Source organism: Mus musculus, chromosome 8 (genome assembly GCF_000001635.26).
Source record: "Mus musculus strain C57BL/6J chromosome 8, GRCm38.p6 C57BL/6J".
Lineage (NCBI taxonomy): Eukaryota > Metazoa > Chordata > Mammalia > Rodentia > Muridae > Mus > Mus musculus.
In genome coordinates, this window is record NC_000074.6 from 64,056,518 (window position 1) to 64,080,125 (window position 23,608).

General features: G+C 37.4%; 1 protein-coding gene across 4 annotated transcripts in view; it reads right to left on the reverse strand.

The window, feature by feature from the left end:
• Positions 1 to 23,608, reverse strand: part of Tll1 (tolloid-like) — a 192,911-nt gene that overhangs the window by 43,420 nt on the left and 125,883 nt on the right. For all 4 annotated transcript variants that reach the window (XM_006509314.4, XM_011242185.3, XM_006509315.3 and 1 more), the window contains 3 exons: positions 17,708 to 17,810; positions 14,756 to 14,872; positions 13,636 to 13,781 (listed from right to left, as the gene is read on the reverse strand). In XM_006509314.4, the coding sequence (XP_006509377.1) occupies positions 13,636 to 13,781; positions 14,756 to 14,872; positions 17,708 to 17,810 (366 nt within the window). The remainder of the gene's footprint in view (positions 1 to 13,635; positions 13,782 to 14,755; positions 14,873 to 17,707; positions 17,811 to 23,608) is intronic.

A 23,608-nucleotide genomic window follows, 5' to 3' on the forward strand; every position in this document is an offset into this window, starting at 1 on the left:
AGGTTATTGTTGGTATTCTTAGCAGCATAGCACTAAGGTATTAACATGAAAATAACCCCAGAAAGGAAAACATGTGACTAAAAATGAGCTGAAGATACGCTGCACACATAGGACCTCTTACTCTCCTTTAGAAATCCTAGAAACAGTACATCAATGTAAGCCTGAGTGAACAGAAGGGAAACACATTTGTTGATTGATTGATTATGATTGATTATGATTGATTGATTGAGTGAGTACGATTGATTGACTGATAGTCTTAGCCCAGGTTAATTTGGAACTAGTTATGTTATAATCCACACCAGCCTCAAACTCAGAATTCCTGTTGTTTCACATTAAAAATCATGTAGATTAAAATTTAGTAATGTCAAATTCAAATAATCTTAATCATAGGTTAAATTCTGTTTTCAAAATCAGTACTTATCAGGATTAAACCAACAGAGGCACTATTGAAAATTTAAAAATAATTACCACTGTGCTTAAGAAAAGAGAATTGATTGTATCCTGTTGTTAAAACTCATTATGTTTTTTTTAACTTTTACCTGAAATCACTTCAATTTTTAATTTATAGGAAATTCACTGTTCACTTAGTTACATTTAGAAATTTAAGTAGCTATATGTACAAAAGTATATTTTCAGAGAAATATTCATAAAAACACTAACTTCATAATTTATATTTTTCCAGTACCTATTTAAGATCTGACATTGTCTACATACTATATGATACGTAGCCAGTACTTATGAATAATCAAATAGAAATGTAAATGCACTCACACATAATAAACATTTACAGTTACATAGCATATGGAGTGTTCCTCATGTACAGAAATCTATAGCATTCAGAAACGCTTCGTAGTTTCTCAGCACCAATCTCAGAGACATTATCAGTGAATGGAATGCTGGTGTTTACATACTCTTCCAGGTTTAACCTGAGTACAAAGCTTGTGCAATGAATCTCCTCCACTGACCCTAATTACAACTGTACATCATCAACCTGGGGGTAGCAAAAATCAAGCATAAGTGAGAACGTGAGTGATTTATATCATGCATTCGATATTTTCAGCTATGTTACGTTACTTTATCAACTAATATGTGGGATGGATCTAAGTATTGCTAGAGAAGTTAAAAAGTGAATTAAGGGGATGGGGAGATAGATGCTTCAGTGGTTAAAAGCACTCAGTGCTCTTGCAAAGGACCCTGGTTCAGCTCCCAGTATCCACACAGCAGCTCATAGCTGCCTGTGACTCCCACACCATGGCTTCCAGCTCCCTCTTGTAAGGAACATAAGCTCCTACAACTGTGTGCTGAACACATGCGCGCAGGCTCACATACATACACATAGATTTAAAAGAATAAATACCTACATCAAGCCCACAGAAATCCAAAGATAAATAAAGGCAAAAACAAATCAAAAGAGAAAACGGCAGTTTCTTCTCAAGATCAAGCATAGATAGTTGAAGAGCTAGGTGCTAGATGCAATGCCATGCACAATTAACATAAGATGAATGTGTTTTGATAACAGCATTGTTGATTGATTACAGACTTTAAGGTCTCTAGAGCATAAAATCTCTGTGAATCTGGCAGGTTTATTATAATGTAAACAGATCTAATATCCATAGCAACCATGGTGAAAGTAAACATCAACTCTGAATGTGTTTTTCCAAAGCTGATATTTAACCGGCCCTTGAAGGAGATCAAATCCACAAAGAAGAGGTAGCAAGTTCAGAGCCTGGAAGGGACTCAGCGCTACATGGAAACTTAAGAGGCTCATGCTCTCATCAGCTGCTTTGAGGGAACTAAGGGTAAGGTGAATGGTTTCCATTTAGTGAGAACTAAAGGCATCCAACCCCTACTCTTTCCATAGTTTCCTGGTGACTGCTTATAGGAGGGTTCACAGGAAGTGAATGAGGACCCTCAAGGTCCACCCAGATGTGTTCATATCCATACATACACACATACACACACACACATATATATATATATATATATATATATATATATATATATATATATATATATATATATACATACACACACATACATACATACATATAAATATATATGTCTGTGTGTGCATATATACACATATTATATATACACACAGATACATAAACACATAGGTTTATAATTGCATGTCCATGTTCAATGCTAAATGACTGATAACAGGTAGAAAGATGTAAATAACATCCATCGATTGATATATGAATAGACAAAGAAGATCTAACCTGTAAGTAGAATGAAACATTGTTTGTTGTTATGGATGAAACTTGAAGATTATATGCTGAGTGAAGTAAGCTCAAAGTAACTCGGAATCATTCTACTTGCATGCGATACTAGGCTATTCCATTTTATAGACCCTGTAAAAATTGGTGTTTGCAGGGACTGGAGGTGAAAGGGAAGAGAAGTTGTCACTTACTAGGAACACAATTTTAGTTTGCAAGACAATAAGTGGTTTAGAAATAGGTTTCAAAACACTGTGACAAATTCTTTATTTTCCTTATTTGTATTTATGAGATTGTAATGTAATTCTAAGGTTTGTTCCTACCCCTTCCTCCAAAGCCTTTCATCTATTCCTCCCAGCTCTCCTTCAAATTCATTGCCCCTCCCACCTGTTCATCATGGTGAGGCACCTCTGTTGTCACAGCATCAGGAGGCAGAGACAGAGGGAGGTTTATCTCCCAGTTCGAGGTCAGCCTGATCTATAGAGTTCCAGGACAGCCAGAGCTACATGAAAAAAACCTGTCTCAAAACAAATGCAACACCAACAATTAAATTCATGGCCCTGTCTTCATTTTCTAATTTATATTTAGGAATATATATATATATATATATATATATATATATATATATATGTGTATGTATATATTCCTAAATATAACATGTTTAGTCTTATAATACTATCTGTCTGTATGATTTCAGGGCTGAATGGTTCATCCAAAAATGATTATGATGGTAAATGTTAGATAGAGATAGAGGTAGAGGTAGAGGTCGATATAATAACGGCATCTCATAAATGTCATAAATCAAGGTCTAAAGTGTTAGTTAAATAATATAATTAACACAATCAGATACTAGCATTGGAACCAAAATGATACAATATTATACATAATATAACAAAATGGTATGTACACTTATTTTGGGATTTGGGGCTTTTTTTTTTTTTTTTTTTTTTTTTTGCTTTTGACAAAAATGGTAAAGAAATCTTGATTAATAATAAGTCAATTCATATTCAGAACGCTCTGAACCAGTAAGTAAATGACCAGCAGAGAACCATAAGCCTATTAGCACGTCTTTCTATCCTGGGTTATTAGTACATTCACTAAGCATATTCATAAATTGTAAGCTAATGAAACATATTTAAAGAGACAAAATAATTGCTTTCTGCCAAGCACAACAGCAAGGCAAAAACTCATACACTATTAAGAGTCCTGAAGCTTATTTCAAGGACAGCCAGGGCTGCTAAACATTTCTGGCTTACATAAGGGAAGTCTCATCCAAGCAGGGTGTGCAGCAATGTTGACAAGTCCCTCAAACTTAATCCCACTTGAATTAATGCATGTGGGGATTTCACTCTAAACAAAACTAAGCTCTGAGTTTATTTTACTTCTTTCTGCTTTATTGGCGTTTCTTTGAAGCTTTTCCTGTAAACATCTCCAGTCTCCAAATTTTTTCCTCTGATTCAGTGGTACACGCCAAAAATCCTCAAATAAAACAGTGCTAGAAGATCCTTTACTGATAATACAGCTGATGAAAGGAGTTTAAGTGTTACAAATTAATTCCATATTCACATACAAGCTTACTTTATTATGTTGGTGTTAAGAGGCAATATATTCAGTAGCAGAAGAAAAAACTCCCAGTGTTGTCCTATTCAGGATACATTTTTTTTTTAACATCTTAGCCCACAGACTAAGTGGCTTGTGGACAGCAGAACTGTTCTTCTCAGTTCTGGAAGCTGACAAGGTTATAGTTAAGGTGCTGACATATTCATTAGCCGATGATATTCTTTGTAAAGGATGCCTATCCACTGAGTCTTCTTCCTATAGCTCTTTCACAAGGGCCTGGAGGCCATTCGTGACACTCCACCTAATCATTTCGAATTACTCCAAATCTTAAAATCAACATTGTGGGTGGGGTCTCAAGCTATGTATTTTGAGAGTACAAGTTTATGGAATATAACGCTTTCCAAATGGGATAACGGTCCACCCCTCTGATATCTGTTCAAGAAAAAAAACTATGTTTAATTCATTGATAAATGTATACAGCGTTTTGTCTTTACATAATAAAGCAAATAGCAATGTGATCAGTAAAACAATGTCGCACTAACAGAAAAGTATAAATGACAGACAGTTAGTGAGTGCTTACAATAGATGTCAATCAAATGTGGAATGATTTTATCTTAATAGCCCTTTATCTGAAGGAGAAAAGTTCTATGGAGGATAAAAATAGAAAACCAGAAGCACTTTTGAAAGAATGTAAAAAAATGAGATAAATAACTTTAAAACTGGTTTTAACATAAAGTCAATTTGGCTAGATCATTGTGAATAACTCTTACTATATAGAATTATATTCAGTGCGCGTTATTTTATTGAGCATCTTTGACTCTTTGTTCATCAGAGATATTGACCTATAGTTTTTTTTTTTTTTTTGGTTGAGTTTTTACATGGTTTTAATAGTAAGGTTATATCCTCAAAGAAGTAGTTTAGATGTGTTTCCTCTGTCTCTATTTTTTTTTTATTCTTTAAGTATTGATTATGGTTCCTTGCAGATTGACAGATTGACAGATTTCTCCTGTTGACTCATGACTGTTCCACTTCCCTTGTTTGTTATATGTTTGTTTAGGAGGATGGCATCTCTTTAGTTTAACCTTTATCTTGAGGACAAATCTATAAATTCATCCATTTATTTTCAGTTTTCTAGCTTAGCAGCATATAAGTCTTTTAAGTATTCTCTTATAATGTTGTGCATTTCTTTAGTATGTGATAAAATCTTCCTTGATTATCTCTGAGTCTCCAAGTACTAGAAGCCGTAGCTAGAGCAAACAAACAAGAGAAGGAAATTAAAGGGATACAAATAGGCAACAAAAGTTAGAGTACCCCTATTTGTAGATGCTACAATATTATACATAGAAAATCCCAAATATAATATCCAAAAATTCAAAACGTTCAGCTAAGTAGCAGGATACAAAATCAACTTACAAATTTCATTAGCCTTCATATATACCAATAACAAGCACTGTAAGAAAGAGCTCATGGACATATTACCATTCGCATTAGCCTCAAAATAACAAAATTATCCAGAAATATACCCATCCAAGAAAGTAGACAAATGCTTTAATTTAAAAAATTAATAAATATCTGAAGAAAGAGATTGAGTTAGAAAACGGAAAGGCACCCCATGCACGTGATTAGTAGAATTAATATCGTGAAAGTGACCAACTTATCAAAACTGTTTACAGACTTGGTGCAACTGCAGTCAAAATCTCCATGATACTCTTCACAAAAATTGAAAAAGAATTCTAAAATTCACATGAAACCACAAAAGATCCAAGGCAGCCAAAGTAACCCAGAACAAAATACGTAATGCCAAAAGATTAGCATACCACATTTCAAGCTTCATTACAGAATTATAATAATAATAATAATAAAGCATGGTACAGGCACTAAGGCAGAGATTAGGTCTGTGGAAAAAATAAAAGACCCAAATGTGAATTCACATAACTATGGCCATCTGACATTTGACAAAGATGTCCAAAACACAGCATGGGAAAAAGCCAATGTCTTCTACAAATGACTCTGGGAAAACTGAATATCCATGGGTAGAACCATAAAATTAGACTTCTGTTTACATCTGATAAAGGATTAATATCCAAAATATACAAAGAACTCAAAAAACACACAAGAAATCAAATGACTCAGTAAAAAATGGGCTATGTGTTCTAATAGAATTCTCAAAAAAAAAGAAGCTTAGTTAAGAAATATCTTAATAATTATTCATTATCCTTAGTATTTAGATAAATTTAAATTACAACTACTCTGAAAAGTTACTTCACCCTACTCAGATGGCTACAATCAAGAAAAACTCTGATAAGAAATGCAGAGGATATCATCTTGAGTGAGGTAACCCAATCACAAAAGAACACACATGATACGTATTCACTGATAAGTGGATATTAGCCTGGAAGCTTAGAATAGCCAAAATACAATTTGCAAAACACATGAAACTCAAGAAGAAGGAAGACCAAGGTGTGGATACTTCAATCCTTCTTAGAAGGGGGGAAAAAAAAACCATGGAAGTAGTTACAGAGACAAAGTTCAGAGCAGAGACTTAAGGAATAACCATTCAGAGACTGCCCCACCTGGGGATCCATCCCATAAACAGATTTATCACCAAACCCAGACACTATTGCAGATGCCAACAAGATTTTGCTGACAGGAACCTGATATAGCTGTCTCCTGAGGGGTCTCTGCCAATGCCTGGCAAATACAGACGTGGATGCTCATAGCCATCCATTGGACAGAGCACAGGGTCCCCAATGAAGGAGCCAAAGAAAGTACCCAAGGAGCAGAAGGGCTTTGCATTCCTATAGGAGGAACAACAATATGAACTAACCAGCACCCCCAGAGCTCCCTGGGACTAAACCACCAATCAAAGAAAACACATGGTGGGATTGGTGGCTCTAGCTGCATATGTAGCAGAAAATGGCCCTAGTTGGTCATCAATGGGAGGAGAGGCCCTTGGTCTTGTAAAGGTTCAATGTCCCAGTATAGAGGAATGCCAGGGTCAGGAAAAGGGAGTGGGTGGGTTTTGGAGCAGGGGGAGTGGGGAGGGGACAGGGGATTTTCAGAGAGGAAACTAGGAAAGGGAATAACATTTGAAATGTAAATAAAGAAAATATATCTAATAAAAAATAGTTGTTTTTTTTTAAAGAAAGAAATGCTGGTGAAAGAGCAAGAGGGGGGACCTTTTATTCACTGTTGGTGGGGTTGTGAATTGGTGCAGCCAATGTGGAAATCAGGAGACAAAGCTAAAACATAAATCTATGATGTTAACCCAAGTATCCCACTCCCTGACCCAAATTACCTGTCATCCTAGAACACAGATTTCTCAGCCATGCTTTTTGATGATCTATTCACAAAAACTAAAAGATTGAAACGTGTCTTTAAACTGATGAGTGAATCATGAAAACTGTGGTACAGATACACAATGGAACCCTATTTAGCTATAAAGCAATGACATATCCAGGCCCAGAAAGACAAGCATCCAAAGTTCTTTCTTATTTCTGGACCTAGTTCCAAATCTTAAATCTGAGTGTATGAGTTGCTGTGCCCTCAGAGCAGGAAAGTAAGAGCAGAGATGGAGGGACAGTGAGCTGCTGAGGGGCAGGCAGTAGAAGACAGGTGCAATGGATGGGGGTAGATGGGAATAATAGAAGCGCTTTAATTGAGAAGCGGGAAGAACGGTAAATAAAGAAATAGAAGAAAGGAGATAAGTACAGTTGAAACAAAAAGAATAAGAAAACATTTATAAGCTTAAGATATATTATAGATGTGTATGTGTGTGTGCATATATATATGTGTATATATATATGTGTGTGTATATATATGTATATGTATGTATATATATGCATGTGTGTGTGTGTGTGTGTGTGTGTGTGTATTTAAGTGATGTTATGCCATACAGAGTAAGGGTTGTTTCCCCAAGCCCATGGATTATCTGACAGATCTATGAATTTTGAAATTATTCCTTCAAGCTGTTTTTTTTAGAGAAATGCAAGTGTCTCTACAAATATCATAACCTATGCTCATTGTCCTTGGTTGATTTTCTCAGTGTGAAGGTGACACCATATTGCTGAAGGCAACACCCACTTCAGACTAAGGAGTTGAAGAAATTGAGCTGAGACTAAGCTAAAAGCCTCCTTCCAAGGATTGGCTTCATAGTGCTATGTAATCTTCTAAGAGAGAGAAGTAACCAGTAGTCCTATCTAACTGTAAAAACTGCAGATATAACAATCAGGTCATCAACATATTCTCAATGGCACAATAGTAGCACTTTTATCTCAGGGTAGCAAGAAGCTTTGTAAGGTCATCCACTTAATAGGAGGAAATTCATGTCTGAAACTGCACAGCTAGCCAACTACCCGTGACTGCAGAGGTCATGGTATTGAAAGAACCTACAACTGTTACTTTCTTTAAACATATACAATTTATAACTATATTCAAAATATTTATCTTTAGATAAATATGTAAGTGTACCTCTTATACCTCATTAAGATTACTTTTTGCAACAGAGACTATTACCAAAGTCCACATATGGTCAAAATGCAGAGAATTAGTGACTGTGCAGTACCCAACTCTTTCTGATATTTCTGCAATGCAAGCCCTATAGCTAAGCCTAGGAGAATGTTAGGGAATCAGAAAGATTCTAAGAACCAGGATGCCTGTGGCTAGATAGTGTCCTGTAGGCACAACAGGAAAAATGCACCTGCAGGATTATAACAGTATGATTGCCTAAACAAGACCAGCATTATGACAACACCAACATGGACAAGGGGTGTTCCATATATCCCACCCCTAAATGAAAAGAATGGTGGTTAACCGAGGCTGAAGGAGGAGAATCAGTTTCCTCAAGAGATAAGCTCCCACATAGGTTGCCTAATCCCAAATAGCTACCCCTGGCCACATAGGCATGAATATGACCAATGGTAAAGACCTTTAGAAGGTTGAGTACACATGTGTGCAAATATGTACATATACATGTATATGTATACATATACATGCATATATGTGTAACAATAATAAATAAATCATGAATGAGGGAGGGAGAGGGAGAAATATTGGAATAGTTGGGGGAAGAAAAGATATGATATAGATATAATACTTGTATATTAAGTCCTCAAAGATTAAATTAATAAAAATTGAAAAAAGATGTATTCTTTATAATGTAAACATAGTATTCAAGAATTTCCTTTTCATATTTTATTTGATATGTATGATTATTTCTTTGCATATATGTACCACATGCATGCCTAGTATCTGTGGAAGTCAAATAACTGGAGTTATAGAAGGCTATAATGTACCATGTAGATTCTAGAAACCAAATATGTTTTCCTCTCTAGCTCCACAGAAATATATGTCTAAACAAAAACAGATTCATATGAACAGATAATTAAGTGAATTAAACCAGGCTTTGAGTTCTAGTGTCTGTCCTCAGCAGCTCATCTAGAGTAGACACAGGCTTAAAGCAAACATTTCCATTGTACAAATAAATATATAAATTTTTTAAAAATGAGTTAAACTAATGTCTACTAGAATGATTAAGGAAACATGTACAGCTGATCTGTGTATACTCACAGTGTTATAAGTACTTATGTTCTATAAAGTTGTTGTGAAGAAGTGAATTAACAATGATGGATACATTACTCCTTGGCAAACACATTGTTGGATTTCTGTAAGAGTCTAGTCACAAAATGTTTATCCACAATCACTTAACAACTTTGTTTTAGGTGTATTGCTATTTCAGGATACTTTAATTTTCATTGTCAATTCATTAGTACCAAACTCACAGCCAACAACACTATGACTTTTGCCTGAAAGGAGTTTATCTGAGCACACATTTGCTTAGTAAGCCTCATCACAACTTGTAAAGTGCCTGTTAGGTGTTTGGGATGTTCCTTTAAATAATATGAAAACATGAATAGAATACTGATGTGGGATTTCTATAATTTTTATTGAGTATGAATAGAATACTGATGTGGGGTTTCTATAATTTTTATTGAGTAGGAAAATTAACAAGTAAAACCAGAATCAACTGCACAATCAATGCCGATTTGATTTTAATCAGTACAAAACTCAGACTGAATAAATATAAGTATCCAGGCTTGGTTCTTTCTCCTAGGACACCTAAGTCTTTTCCCTTTCTGAATTTTTTAGAACTCGGGATATCTAGTCTAACTTCAGCCAGAGAGTACACCAAGTCTTCCATAAATCTAGCTTACCTACTTATTCTTAGAGCCTCTGATTGAAACTCGAGTAACTTTCTTTTAAAAAGGGGAGTATGCAAATGTCCAACCACTGAATACCACATATTGTCACACGGACACCCATCCTTTACATTACCAAATATTACTCAGAGAGTCATTGGTGCTGAAGACACCCTTAGCATATGAAATGCCTTTGCTCTATGTGAACATATTTTAATGAGAAACATGAAGCAAATCTATACATTGATCCTTGGTTTAAATTCAAGCTGTCATAATTGCAATGAATAAATTTGTATAAAATGGCTGAAATTGAGCTGTCAAGTATACATCTTTTGAAGAAGGAAATGAACAGAGAGAGAAATAGGAAAAAAATAGGAATATCAAGAGACCTAGAATCAGTGGAACACTGAAAGAAAAAGTTGTCGTATGAGAAGAAACAGTATTTCTTTAGAAGTTAAGGAAGATCATAAGGCCAATGGTGCAGGAGTGAGAAAGGGACTGAACCACAGCAACTGAATCAGGATTTTATTTTACACTCAAAACCCTTTCTGTGTTTGTAAGTGATGTTACAACCTCATACTGCACAAAATAAGACAAGCAGATCAAGAGTTAAGGCCTGCAGTTCTTTGTCACCTCAAGTTCCAAGCATGCAGCAAGGCATGGCTTTGACTAAGCGGTTGATATAAATCATTGTGTGTTATTGTTCAAGTGATAGAGCAGATTTGATGACACTCTTTGCATGTGTGCTGAGGTCAAGTGTTGAAATGAGTTGGAGAGGGGGTGGTCAGTATGTAATCAAGCTAATCGCAGGTTCAGGTTCAATCACTTAAGAAAATGTGTTCAACACATAAGTGAAGGCAGAAACAATAGAAATAAATCAAAATGAAGAAAAGGTAGAAAATTAAAGACAGTAATAAAATGTTATATATGCCAAACTCAACCTCAAAAGCATAGTGGTCATTAAATCATTCTACCAATCAATAAAAATAAATGGCTTATGTATATATAGTTGTGTCAAAGATGAGACTATTATCTTTATACCATCTTACTTTTGAAGATTGTGAAAGGACATCATAAACCCCATTTGTCTCCATTTAGGAACTGGGCCTGATTTAGAAAAGAAGGCCCTAAGACACCAACTCCAGGAACAGAACATAAGTCCCAGGAGCTAGAACATAAGACACCAGCTCCAGGAACAGACCATAAAATGCAGAAACAAGGTCATAAAACCCCCTCCCAAAGAACAGCCTGAAGATAACCACAAGAAAGGGAAAATATTGCAGAATGGGCTATCTGTTTTGGGCATCCCTAGCTCATCCTATGCTTAAACATTCATGACATAGGAATGCAGACCACTGTCTACCTGTGAGCCCCTAGCACCCACCAGCGAAATTGTAGATTACCTAACCTTCTAGAGCGTTCCCCTAGTCCCCTATAGGAAGACTTGTGAGCCTTTGTCTGGGGTTGCCATTTTGAAAAATGGTTGATTCTCGCATGCTGGTTATTCCTGTAGATTTAGTTTTTTTGTCTTTGTATAATGAGTCTGGGGTCTTTTTTCAGTGATTTTCATACCCTTAAAATTGCTACTACTAAACTGATCACCAACAATTTACGTGCATTGCCTGTAGAGGCCATAAGAAAGCATAGATTCCCCAGAACCATAGGTATAGGTGGTTGTGAGCCATCTGATGAGGGTGGTGGGAGCAGATTTAGGCCCTCTGCACTATCAGCAAATGTTCTTAACCACTGAGCCATCTCTCCAGCCCAAGATCTTAATCAGACACTTTAGTTAGCTCTTCTCTGTAAGCTAGTGTATTTGAATAATGTTTATTATTAAAATTAAAAGAACAAACATCAAACGCAAATAAATTTCAAAACCAAGATTTCCCAACTGCAGAGTTGTCAGAAGCATAAAATACAACATTGTGGTTAAAACAGAAAAGACTTATTTTTCATGATGAAAGATGCGTGTGGGAAATAAAATAGCAAATTCAAGAGAGAAGATACAAGAATCAAAGATCTTTCACAGAGGTCTGTAGGTGAGACCAGAGAGGCTTTAACTGTATAGATGTCATCTAGATTCTCCTGATGCTGTTGCTGTGGTGATAAAGACATGACCACAGTCTTTGCTCTCAGAGCCAAATATACCTCACCAGTGATTGCAGGGGAGCTTCTGCCCTTTGATGGCTGGACAGTGAATCAGGTTTACTGTGGTCAGTTCAAAAATACTTCTCCACGGAGACATCTGGATTCCCAGCTCTTACTTGGACCCACCATGCCCTTTCATTATTTATTTATTTATTTATTTATTTATTTATTAGATATTTTCTTTATATACATTTCAAATGCTGTCTCAAACGTTCCCTATACCCTCCTCCTGCCCTGCTCTTCTAACCACCCACTCCCGCTTCTTGGCCCTGGCATTCCCCTGTACTGGATGCCCTATCATCTTATCAGGCTTTCCCATATCACTTAGAGCTCTTCCTTTCTATATCCTTTGACTAATCGAAGCATGCTACAGGGTACTTAAAATCACTTCTCCATATCTTTAGTTCTAATTGCTTCTTTTCTTGGTTTTTATTGTAATACAGATGAAAGGAAAGAAGGAAGGAAGGAAGGAAGGAAGGAAGGAAGGAAGGAAGGAAGGAAGGAAGGAAGGAAGGAAGGGAGAAAGGGAGAGAAGGAGGGGAGAGAGGAAGGGAGAGAAGGAGGGGAGAGAGAAAGGGAAGAGAGAGAGAGAGTAATGGCAGAAGGAAGGAAGGGAGGAAGGAAAACTATATTAATTATCTTGATTAGTAGTCTCAGAGTCAGGTTTTGTTGTGTGTGTGTGTGTGTGTGTGTGTGTGTGTGTAGTATTTATGTTTATCTGTATGTGTGTTCACATGTGAATGGGCGCTTGTGTGTGTTCTGCTGTGTGTGCATGTAGAGGCCAGAAGTTGGTAACACTCTGTTTTCTACTGTTTATTTACTGAGGGAGATTCTCTGGCTGAATCCAGAGCTTAGGGACTCTGGAGAGCCTAGGTGGCAGATTTTCTTCTGAGAGTCTGCCTCCAGGAGGGCTGGCGTCACAGGTGGCCTCCACACCTGCTAGCTTTCATGTGAGTTCTGGGGAGTCAGACCTCAGGTCCTCAGGCAGGTGCTTTATCCAGTGAGCTTTCTCCCCAAAGCACTGACAAGTAACTTTTTGATGAAGTTAAAAGCTTCTGAGAATGTTTAGAATATGATGCTCGATATAAACAAGTTTTGTAATCATATAAAAGCTAAAAAGAATGTTCTCCATCACAACATAAAAAGAAACCTCTAGAGGGGAAACAAAGGTTCTGTGATTTAATGGACCCTCCAAGCAGTCTCATGACAGAGGCCTATACATTTGCTTTAAAAAAAAATCTTCAAAAGCTATCAACACTTCAAACATTCTAATTCAAATAGCACAGTTAATATAAACTCACTTTAATCTTCTTGCAAATGGCTGTAACAAGCAAAAAGAAAAAAAAAACAACCTTTCTTTCTTGCTGTTACACTTTATAGGCTACCCTCTGCTTCTTCGATGATTAAAAGGCTGATTCTCTGCTTCTACCCTGACTTAATGAGGAGGCCCTTAAATGCTGCTGTCATTTATAGGGAACATGTCACCATGAAATTTTCCTAAAAGACTTTACCTCAAAGGCCTGAAAGGTCAGTCCAACATGGTAGCCCTCGGACACCATTATTTTCCATACACACTCCTTCATTGGTCGGTAGTCATCGGGGTAATTGGGAGACTGAATCTGCCCTTCGTTTTTCCTTATCTCCCCTCCACAAATCGCTGAGGAAGGTAAAACAAACAAAGAAACAAGTCCCAACAGGTTATTTAATCATATTTTTCTTCAAAATATTTAAGGTCAGTTCTATGAGAATGCAAAGACTGTGCCATAAAGAAAATCAAAAGTGGACAGTTGTAGTGTTACCAAAATTATGGGATGAACAAATGTTCACTGAGTTTATTCTGTGATTCCCTGTGAAGATTTCTTGGGCTTCTGAACACAGGTAAAAGAGCTTATTAGCAAAGATTCACTCTGGGCAGAAACGCTGCAGCTTCTGACAGCAGTGGTATGCAGCCTCCATGTGTCTGTCCAGTAACCCTCTCCCCCACCAGGAGGAATCTTTAAAACAAAATTTCCCACTTACTTAAGTTTTAAGGGAAGTAGGACTCTTCTGCCTTGGAAACTACTTAATCTCCTGTATGGAAAAGGGATTTATACACCCACAACCTGCCTAAAAAGGCTGGTGTACAGCCAGGAGCTGGATGCCAGCTCATTGTCTTTAAGAAATATAGAACAAAAGCATGTAATACATTCTTTCTCACATGCCAACTCTCCCATTTAGACAAAGAATGCTTCATTACTGTACACAATCACCCTCTGTACAGTGCCCTAGAATGGGGTGCTTCACCATTCCAGTCGTCAAAACGATTTTTAAAGAAAATCAGTACAAAGAAAATTTCTAATTTTTCTTGGCATTTCACAGCCTCATAAAACAAACATAAGAACTGTTGTCTATTTGCTTTGTCTCTCCTGAGTTATTACTGTATCGCATACACTAGGAAACCTGTTCTTGCCATTTAAATTTATCAAGTATTTTTATTAAGATCCTCCTGTGAACATCAACATGTTGGCTTACTAAAATTATGTAATGGCAAAAATAAGCTTTCCATATTCTTTTAATGAAACCAAAGGAAACATCTTTGTTGAGATGCGAGGGATTTAAGTGACCTTTTAAGTGTAATGTAATGTGACTTGCCTTCATAGACAGCTGCAAACCCTTTTCCTACCCAGTTACTGCTGCTACGAAACTCAATCCACATTCTGCTGTCCGTAGATGTAAGAACTCCAGCCACTTTGTCCCCACAGAATCTACCTAAAAGAAATTAAAGAATAAAGAGAGGCTCCTAAATATGAATATGTACATACTGTGCATTGAATTAAAGACTTGTGCTCCACAAGAGTTATAATCTCTATCTCTATCTCTATCTCTATCTCTATCTCTATCTCTATCTCTATCTCTATCTCTACCTCTACCTTTACCTCTACATCTATCTATCTATCTATCTATCTATCTATCTATCTATCTATCTATCTATCTAGATATATATAGATATATAGATATACACACATACACACATATATGCATGTATTTGGCTTATATCTCTGGTAGTGTTTCTCAAACTGTAGGTCAAAACACCTTTGGCAAACCTCAAGCTTCAAAAATATTTACATTATGATTCATAACAACAGCAAAATTACACTTATTAAGTAGGAATGAAAATTATGAAGAACCTGTATTATAGAGTCACAACAATCATAAGGTTGATAACCACTGGTTTAGAGCCATAACTTTACCTTAATAAGGTAACAAAATAAAGCACTCTCTTCAAACCACTTCAAAATCCTCTGTCAACTGACACCCATATCATTATCATATAAAGAATTAAGAGTTAACCCCCCAAATTCATAAAAGATCACATGATGCTTCAAGGTGGTGCTATGACTCTATGAGAATAGAAAAAGTCTCAAGTTGTGTTGAGACATTAGAGCAGTCATCAATGTGATCACCCCCAGAAGGGTACAATTTGATTCAAACACAAAGAGAAGTTCCTTCCCTCATCAAGGTAATGACAACATCTCAGAACAAAAAGTTTAAGACACCTCAGGTGCCTTACATTAACATACACACCCAGCTCAGATAAAGCTATAATAGTCTATAGTATTATAACCAGAATAGTTATATCAAATTGATTCTGAGCACTGATCATATTCTGTATACATATGTGTGAGTTATTAGGAGACAATAGACAATGAGTAAAGTCATAGAATTCATCCTTCCTTTCCACATCATCCTTCCACAGACTCATTGCTCACTACACGATACAGATCTTTCAACATGCACACACACACACACACACACACTATAAAATAACTCTACAATCATACTACACTTTTAACCATTCTTCTAATTGTTTTGATTTTAAACTAGCATACAGCTACTAAATCTCACTGTGGCACTTTTGAATGAAGTGTGTTTATCATGTTCTCCTTTTGTCTCATCTCACTCCTCCCCACTCCCCCATCCTCCTGTGTACCCCTGTCCCTTCTGTCTCTCTTCCTCTCAATCCTAAAGGACACATCCTATAGTCCAGTCTCTGTCCTTCGCAAAGACCTAGTCTTCCCTTCATTGGTCTCCTTTTTTGTTTATTAGGCCTTACTCACATTTATAGTCACAATGTGTAAACACACATACGCTGTTGGCTCAGATCATCATGAGACAGAACAGAAGCTTCCAGCATGTCTATGCATGTCTGTGTATTGCTGAAAATAATCACACCCATACATTTAAAGAAAAAAATAGCTACATTGAATCAAAAAAATTCATAGGAAAGGTCAAATTAAAGAAACTTGGCAAAGGACATACTGCATTCACTATTACATGCATTCAAATTATGGAGAAATCTTTTCAAATCATCCTCCATCTTAGAGGGTGTGAAGTGGCAGCTAGAGTCTCTGTGGTCCTAACTTTTTTCCTGGTGAGTTGATGTTGTGAATCACAGCTATTTCACTCAGAGCTCAGTCTGTCAAGGAACCCTTGGAAGCGATTTCACACATATCTGTATCACAGTGAGTCGGTCTGATGGACCCCTCTACACTGGACCAGGGAGGCTGATGGTGATATTCCACCAAGTGCTTTCTTGAATGTAGATTCCGATTGGATTCTACAACTGGAAGCCACTGAAGTGTTTCCTTGGAATCCCAACTACACTTGTGATACTGTGTTTTACACAGGCTGAGAAACTAGATGTAGAAAACAGCGCTTTGTTTTCCTCGACTTGAAGTATTGACCTTTTTTTGTTCTTGTTTTGAAGTATTTCCGGAGATGGCACAGACTTACTGAGTTAGTTTCCACATCAAGTAAGGCAATGTCCATTCAGCAGGTTTTAGATATTAAAGCCGGATTAGTACAGGACAAAACCTCAGTGGGGCTAAGCTATGACTAAACATGAAGGGAAGCCACAATCTGGGAAGGAAAGAACACCAAAGCAGAGGAGCTGTGGGCCTGTGGTTGGGGGTCACAGCTCCTCCCACCTCTGAGCAATGCTTCATGAAAGCATCTTGTGCAGTCTGTGGTTTAAAGATGGGATCAGACATCCCTGAGCACCAATCTGAACGGCAGTTACTGACATAAATACAGATGCCTCTTCTCCAAGAAAAACTGAGATGTTTTTCACCAGTCACAGGAAGGCAACTATCAAAGATGGACCTGATAACTCACATTCCTGCCTTGGGAAAGAGACCACACACACACACACACACACACACACACACACACACACACACACACACCATGTACATATGCAACCTATCAAAACTATTACCCTTAAATTTCAAATTCGGAAATAAATGCTGTGTGGAATCAATAAGCATAATCTTTGGGAAGCTATGCTTAATCACTGTGTTCAGATCAAATAATCTACCCCATATTTAATAATCTACCCCATATTTAAGTTATTTTAAATCAGTGAATCAATCTATTCATCTGTTTGTCCTTGAGCAGTTTTCAGTATGGTTGGAAAAACATACAATTAAAAATATAAACAATTTCAGCCATATAGATTGAAAGTGATAACTCTTGGAAACAGTGCCTGCCTCAACCATGTATAGAATACAGCTACAGCTACAGAGAAGATGAGTCATGTCTTACCAAGGAGAGGTGACTTCCTCCAGTAACCATCTCTTACTTCAATGTAATCATACCAGCACAAACTACTTTTGTAAAGGTCCATTGTGGTAAAATTCAAGACAATCTGCAAAGCACAGGAAGTACAAGTGAGTGTCAGTACATAGATATTTGATTCCAAGAGGGAATGCAAGAAAACAAAAAAATAGACTCCTTTTGTCTATATTCATAGAGCACTGGCAACTTCATTAAAAACTTGAAACTGCATGTTCTTATTCTCATTAATATGTTCTGCATGTGTGTGATCACTCATATGTATGAGAGCATGTAAGTGTGTGGGTATTACATGCTCATAGCATGTGTATAGAAATCAGAGAGCAACCTCAAGGGTCAGTACTCTGACATCTTCCACCTTGTGTTGGAGAAAAGGTAGCTGGTCGGTCTGGAACTTTGCCAGGTATGCTATACTGGAGAGAACTCCAGGGAGGCCTCCATCTCTGTCTCTCCATTGCACCTCTGCTGGGATTGCAGGGACACTCACTTTGACTGACATTGCACTCAGCTTTGTAGTCTAGAGATCCGAACTCAAGCCAGCACTTTACCAAATAAGCCACTCCACAGCTGCATTCTGATTAATATTTAATCAAAGCAACAGCAATACAACGTTAACCACTGGGTAGAGAAAGCACTTTAGCAATCAACCTGAAATCCATAGTTTTAATTGAAGCAGTCCTAAAACAAGTAGGAACCTTTATTCAAAAAGTTTATTTTGAATTTTTCCCGGGATAAAAGGTTTGAACCATGAATAATTTCCACTTTTTCCACGAATGACTTCTTTTTAATAATTTATTTCAAAGACAACCATCAAGACAAGTATAATTATGTTAAAAATAAACACCATGTGCTGTATTCCCAGAACATAATATCGTTGTGTGTGTTGAAATGTTTAAACACAGCTCTAACATTCAGATCTACCCCTCTGAGTGTGACTAAAGGCAGATGGCACAGCAGTTCTCCAGATCCAAGAACATTCATGCGAAGGCTTCCGAGCTGGACGACCTTGTGCACGACCCTTTATTCTTCCCTTTGTTTGGAATGATGATGCTTTTTATAAAGACAATAGAGAAAAGTCCTGGAAAAGATAATTTTTCTCATGGCTTTCAAAGCTTTAACTTATTTTCCTCGGTTATACCAGAAGTACAATGGAATTAAAATGAGACTTGTACTTCTGTGATGTCAAATTATTTGGAAAGCATTTTGTATATTCCAAAGCTCAGTTAACCCTCTGCTACTTTAAATGCATCTAATAGGTTTGAGGCTCATAATAAATTTGCTCTTTAGATACTAAAATGGATGTTAGCCAAAAGCAATAAATTGTGAATATTTGAAATCCCTTCCTATAAAACGATGGTTTATAACAATGTTCAAAGAAACTTTTTGTGAGAGTGGAAAAGTTGGAGGAAGAGAGAGAAAGACAGACAGAGACAGACAGACAGAGAGACAGAGATAATAAGCTTGCAACCATATTCAGAGTACCCTGCCAATGCTGATGACAAATATGCTTCCCTCTTTTCTTATTTAAATATTATTAATATTAATATTTTAATGTCTATTATATTCTGGTGGAGATAAAAGAAAGGGTGTAGGTTCGGGTTGGTGGGGAAGTGGATAGGGTCTGAAAGCTCAGGGAGGAGAAACTAATCAGAGTATATTATATCAAAATATCTTTTTAATAAAAATAAATAGATATAAAATGTTCAATAGCACTAATCATCCAAGAAATGCAAATTAAAACCACAATGAAATACTATTTCACATCTATTAGAATAATTGTGTGAGAAAAACAGAGAGATTTAAAAATTAGGTATGAATGTGTGAGTATACTGTTGAGAATGTAAACTGGTTTGCCCATTAGAAAAGAAATGGCACTTCCTTAAGATATTGAAATTTGAACACTATAGTATCTGAAAAAACCGATTTCCTTATGTAGAAAGGTTTTTTATATATATAAACCCCACTGTCTTGTAGGGGGAAAAGGAAAAGAAAAAAAAAAAGAAAAGAAAACTGAACACTGGGCTAGGGGGATCACACATTGGATAAAGAGCAAAACAGCAGCAGAACATGAGGATGAGAGTTTGGGCCCCAGTGCCCACTTAAGTGCCAAGCAAGCATGGCAGCCCACCTGTCATCCTAAGGATTCCTAGGATACAAAGACAGGGAACATTTGAATCAAGCTGGCCAGTTAGGTTATCCAAACCAATAAGCTCTGCATTGGACTGAGAGACGCTGCATTGATGTGTAAGATAGAAATCAATGGAGGAAAACATTAACCTCTGGTTCTGCATGCATGTGCACATATGTATACGAACATGCCTAGTTCATGTACATGTGACCCATGCACGTCACATACATATACACAAAAGGAGGGGGGAAGAAAAGGAAGCACTACTTATAGTAAAACTCATCACAGTATGGAGCCAAGATCCCTGTAAATAAACCTTATACACAACAAAGGGAAGAGAGAACCTGTAGATTCCATCTCCAACAGATAGGAACGGCCCCTGGTTGAGGGATGAGGCCATCATCCATGTCAAAATTTTTAACCCAGAAATGTTCCTGTCTAATGGAAACACAGGAACAATAAATGGAGCAGAGACTGAAGGAAAGGCCATCCAGAGACTGCCCCACCTAGGGATCCATCCCATCTGCAGACACCAAACCTCCACACTATTGTTGATGCCAAGAAGCGCTTGCTGACAGGAGTGTGCTATGGCTGTTTCCTGAGAGGATCTGCCGGCACCTGACCAATACAGATGTAGATACTCACAGCCAACCATTGCATTGAGCCTGGACAACCCAGTGGAAGAGCTAGGGGAAGGCCCGAAGGAGCTGAAGGCGATAGCAAGCCCATACAACGAAGAATATCAACTAAGTGGACCACTCAAAGCTCCCAGAGACTAAACCACCAACCAAAGAATACCCATGGAGGGAGCCATGACTCCAGATACATATGTAGCAAAGGATGGCCTTTTCTGGCATCAATGGAAGGGCAGGGGGGCTTGGTGCCCCAGCATAGGGGGATGTTAGAGTGGTGAGGTGGGAGTGGGTGAATGGGTGGAGGAGCACCCTCATAGAGGCAAAGGGGAGGAGGGAGAGGGGAGGTAGGATAAGGTGTTGTGGGGGAGTAACCAAGAAGGGGGATATCATTTGAAATGTAAACAAATAAAATGATTAATAAAAAAAATCTACCTACAGCAAACAGCAGGACTTCAGATTATCCTCACCGTATGAGAAATCTATGACTATAGAGAAGCAGAGGCGAGATAAAGACACAAAGATCATAATTGAAATTCCTGGGTGGCCTCTCTTAAACTTAAGGAGGCAATTTTACAATCATGTTCAAGTAGTTTCAATTTCCCTCCTAAAGAAATCAGCTAAACTGGAAATCCATTTATCACCACCATCAACCCAAACTGGAAATTATGTCTCTGGACTGCTAACAAACAGTTAATACATGAAATCATAGAATGCCCCCCCCCCCACACACACACACACAGAGCTAGACAAGAGGATAATTCTGAACAGAAGAGTTTCCTATCTTGTTTTTAATCTTCTAGTTTAAGCTCCAAGCACCATGGAGGAACAAAACCGGCCTGACACTAATATGAAACACAGAATCCTTTAGAAGTAGAAAATGTAATAAAGATAGGTTTTCTAAGATCAAATCTTAGGACTGTGGCTATGGAGGTAAAATCCCGGCCTTTGAGTAACGCTGCTAGAAGAATCCCTAGTTGAATTACAAATCAAAAGCACTTGGTAAACAATGGTTTGTTTTCTATTATACTGGTTTATGTAAACATGTTCCTATCAAAGAATAATAAATGAATGCTGCATTAGAAGAAGTATTTCGTTCCTGGTGGTAATAAGCATCAATTTGAAATTAATCACAGCTTCTTCCGAACACAAATGGAGACAAAGCAGGAAGAAAGTTCTCAGGTTTCCTGGTCTGTGAGGAGATGCAGTTGCAAAGTTTAAGTGATAAACTTGCAGCTGAGTTTGCTCATTAAAGACTCTGTTTGACAGCGCTGCCTAGTGAAGAATCTTGAAGAAAGGCAGATCAGCTGTTCAAGGGTCTGGATATCTGCAAGTCTCCAGAGCAAGAATCAATGTATGACTGATTGCACAATCAAGACAATGCTCACCCCTCACACAAATTCCATGGCACCATTAAAAGGCCAATTGCAATAGTGCTGGCACCTTTGAGAGATAAGGAGAGGTAACTTATATACAAAGTACATTTGGTTGATGTTATTTAATGGCTTTTGGAGAAAGATATTAGAATTAAAAGCAACAGAATATAACAGATTACTGAACTCTGGCCAGAGGAACCCTAAGAAAATCTAATGCACTGTGTTTGATGGCTATAGGATTTTCCTCAGTAATAGAGTTCTGAAGTCACAAATCAAGCCAGTAAACTGTTCTATCTGCAGCTTATTTTCACAAACAAGCAAGCAAACAGTTGTATGATTGTCTACCATATTGTCTATATCAGTTTTGGCACTGTATTGTCAAAAATGAATATTTATGGCAAACCTATAAAGGTAAAGCTATCTATTTCATGTCACCTGTAACTCAGAAGCTATTTTCTATTAATATTATATTCATATCAAAAGGCACAATATTCTATCTTCTGAAATTAGAAACTATTCACTATAGTACATCAAAAGAACTAAGTTCAAGGTCATGCCCTATCTTTTCAGATTTTTAATTTACTTAAACTTTCAAATGCTGAAGAAATCATTTGAATATGATGTCATCATCTCAAACTTGTGTTGCCATAATTAGATGGCAAAGCCTTTAGTCGGATGTTGTGAAGGAAAATCAAGTAGACAACCCTCAAGCATTGTGAAATGCACATATGTGTATCCTGCTCACTGTGAATATTCAAGCATCCATCTTAACACAAGCCTTGAAGACAAGGGTAGCGCCAAGCACTACTTGTCTATACAAATAATAAAATAAAATGATAAAATAATCATAATGATATTCTGCTATACTCATATATTAGTACCTTGTCTATTCATCAATACAGAGGCTCCCTCTGGCAGCAGACAGGAGCTGGAAGATAGACCCATCATAGAAAGACATTAAGTAGAATGAGAGTATAAATCAGAGAGCTCCATTAGGTCTCTACCCTCAAATATGGGGAATCCAATAGAAGAGAGGAAGGAAAGGTTGTAGGAGTCACCAGGAGAACATAGGTCTGAGTCAACTAAGCAGGGTTCATATGGGCTCACAGAGACAGAAGTGGCAAGCAGAGGGTCTGTCTGGGCCTACTGCACCAGCTTTCCAGAGCATGTGTTGTAGCTGTTAGCTTGGTGTTTTGTGGGTCTCCTCAGGGTGGGAGTGGGTGTGTCTTTCACTCATTTGTTTGCTCTTGGAGTCTTTCCCTTCTGTTGGATTGCCTTCTTCAGCCTCAATGTGATGGCTTTTGCTTTGTTTTCTTGGCCTATCTTCTATTTTGTTTTGTTCTCTTTGATTGTCTCTTAGAGGCCTGTTCTTTTTTGAAGGGAGACAGACAGGGTGTGGTTCTGAGATAGAGTGGAGGTAGTATGGGAACTACGAAGAGTTGAGGGAGGGGAAACTGTGGTCAGGGTGTATGCAAAGAAGAATCTATTTTCAATTAAAAAAAGAAAAGAAGTGTAACTAACCAAAGCATCAGTTTACTTGTCAAAGACCAACTATACTGTAATCGGGTTTAACATTTCATAGAAAAACAATCCAGTTAGAAGGGGGGATACAAAAGAACCCAAGAATGGATAAGGACCTTGGAACTGTCATTGAAGTGTCTGCCTTATAGGTTAGATGACCCAAAGTGGTCAAACTTCTCTTGAGGTTCAATTATATGGCAGATGGGGGTAAAGT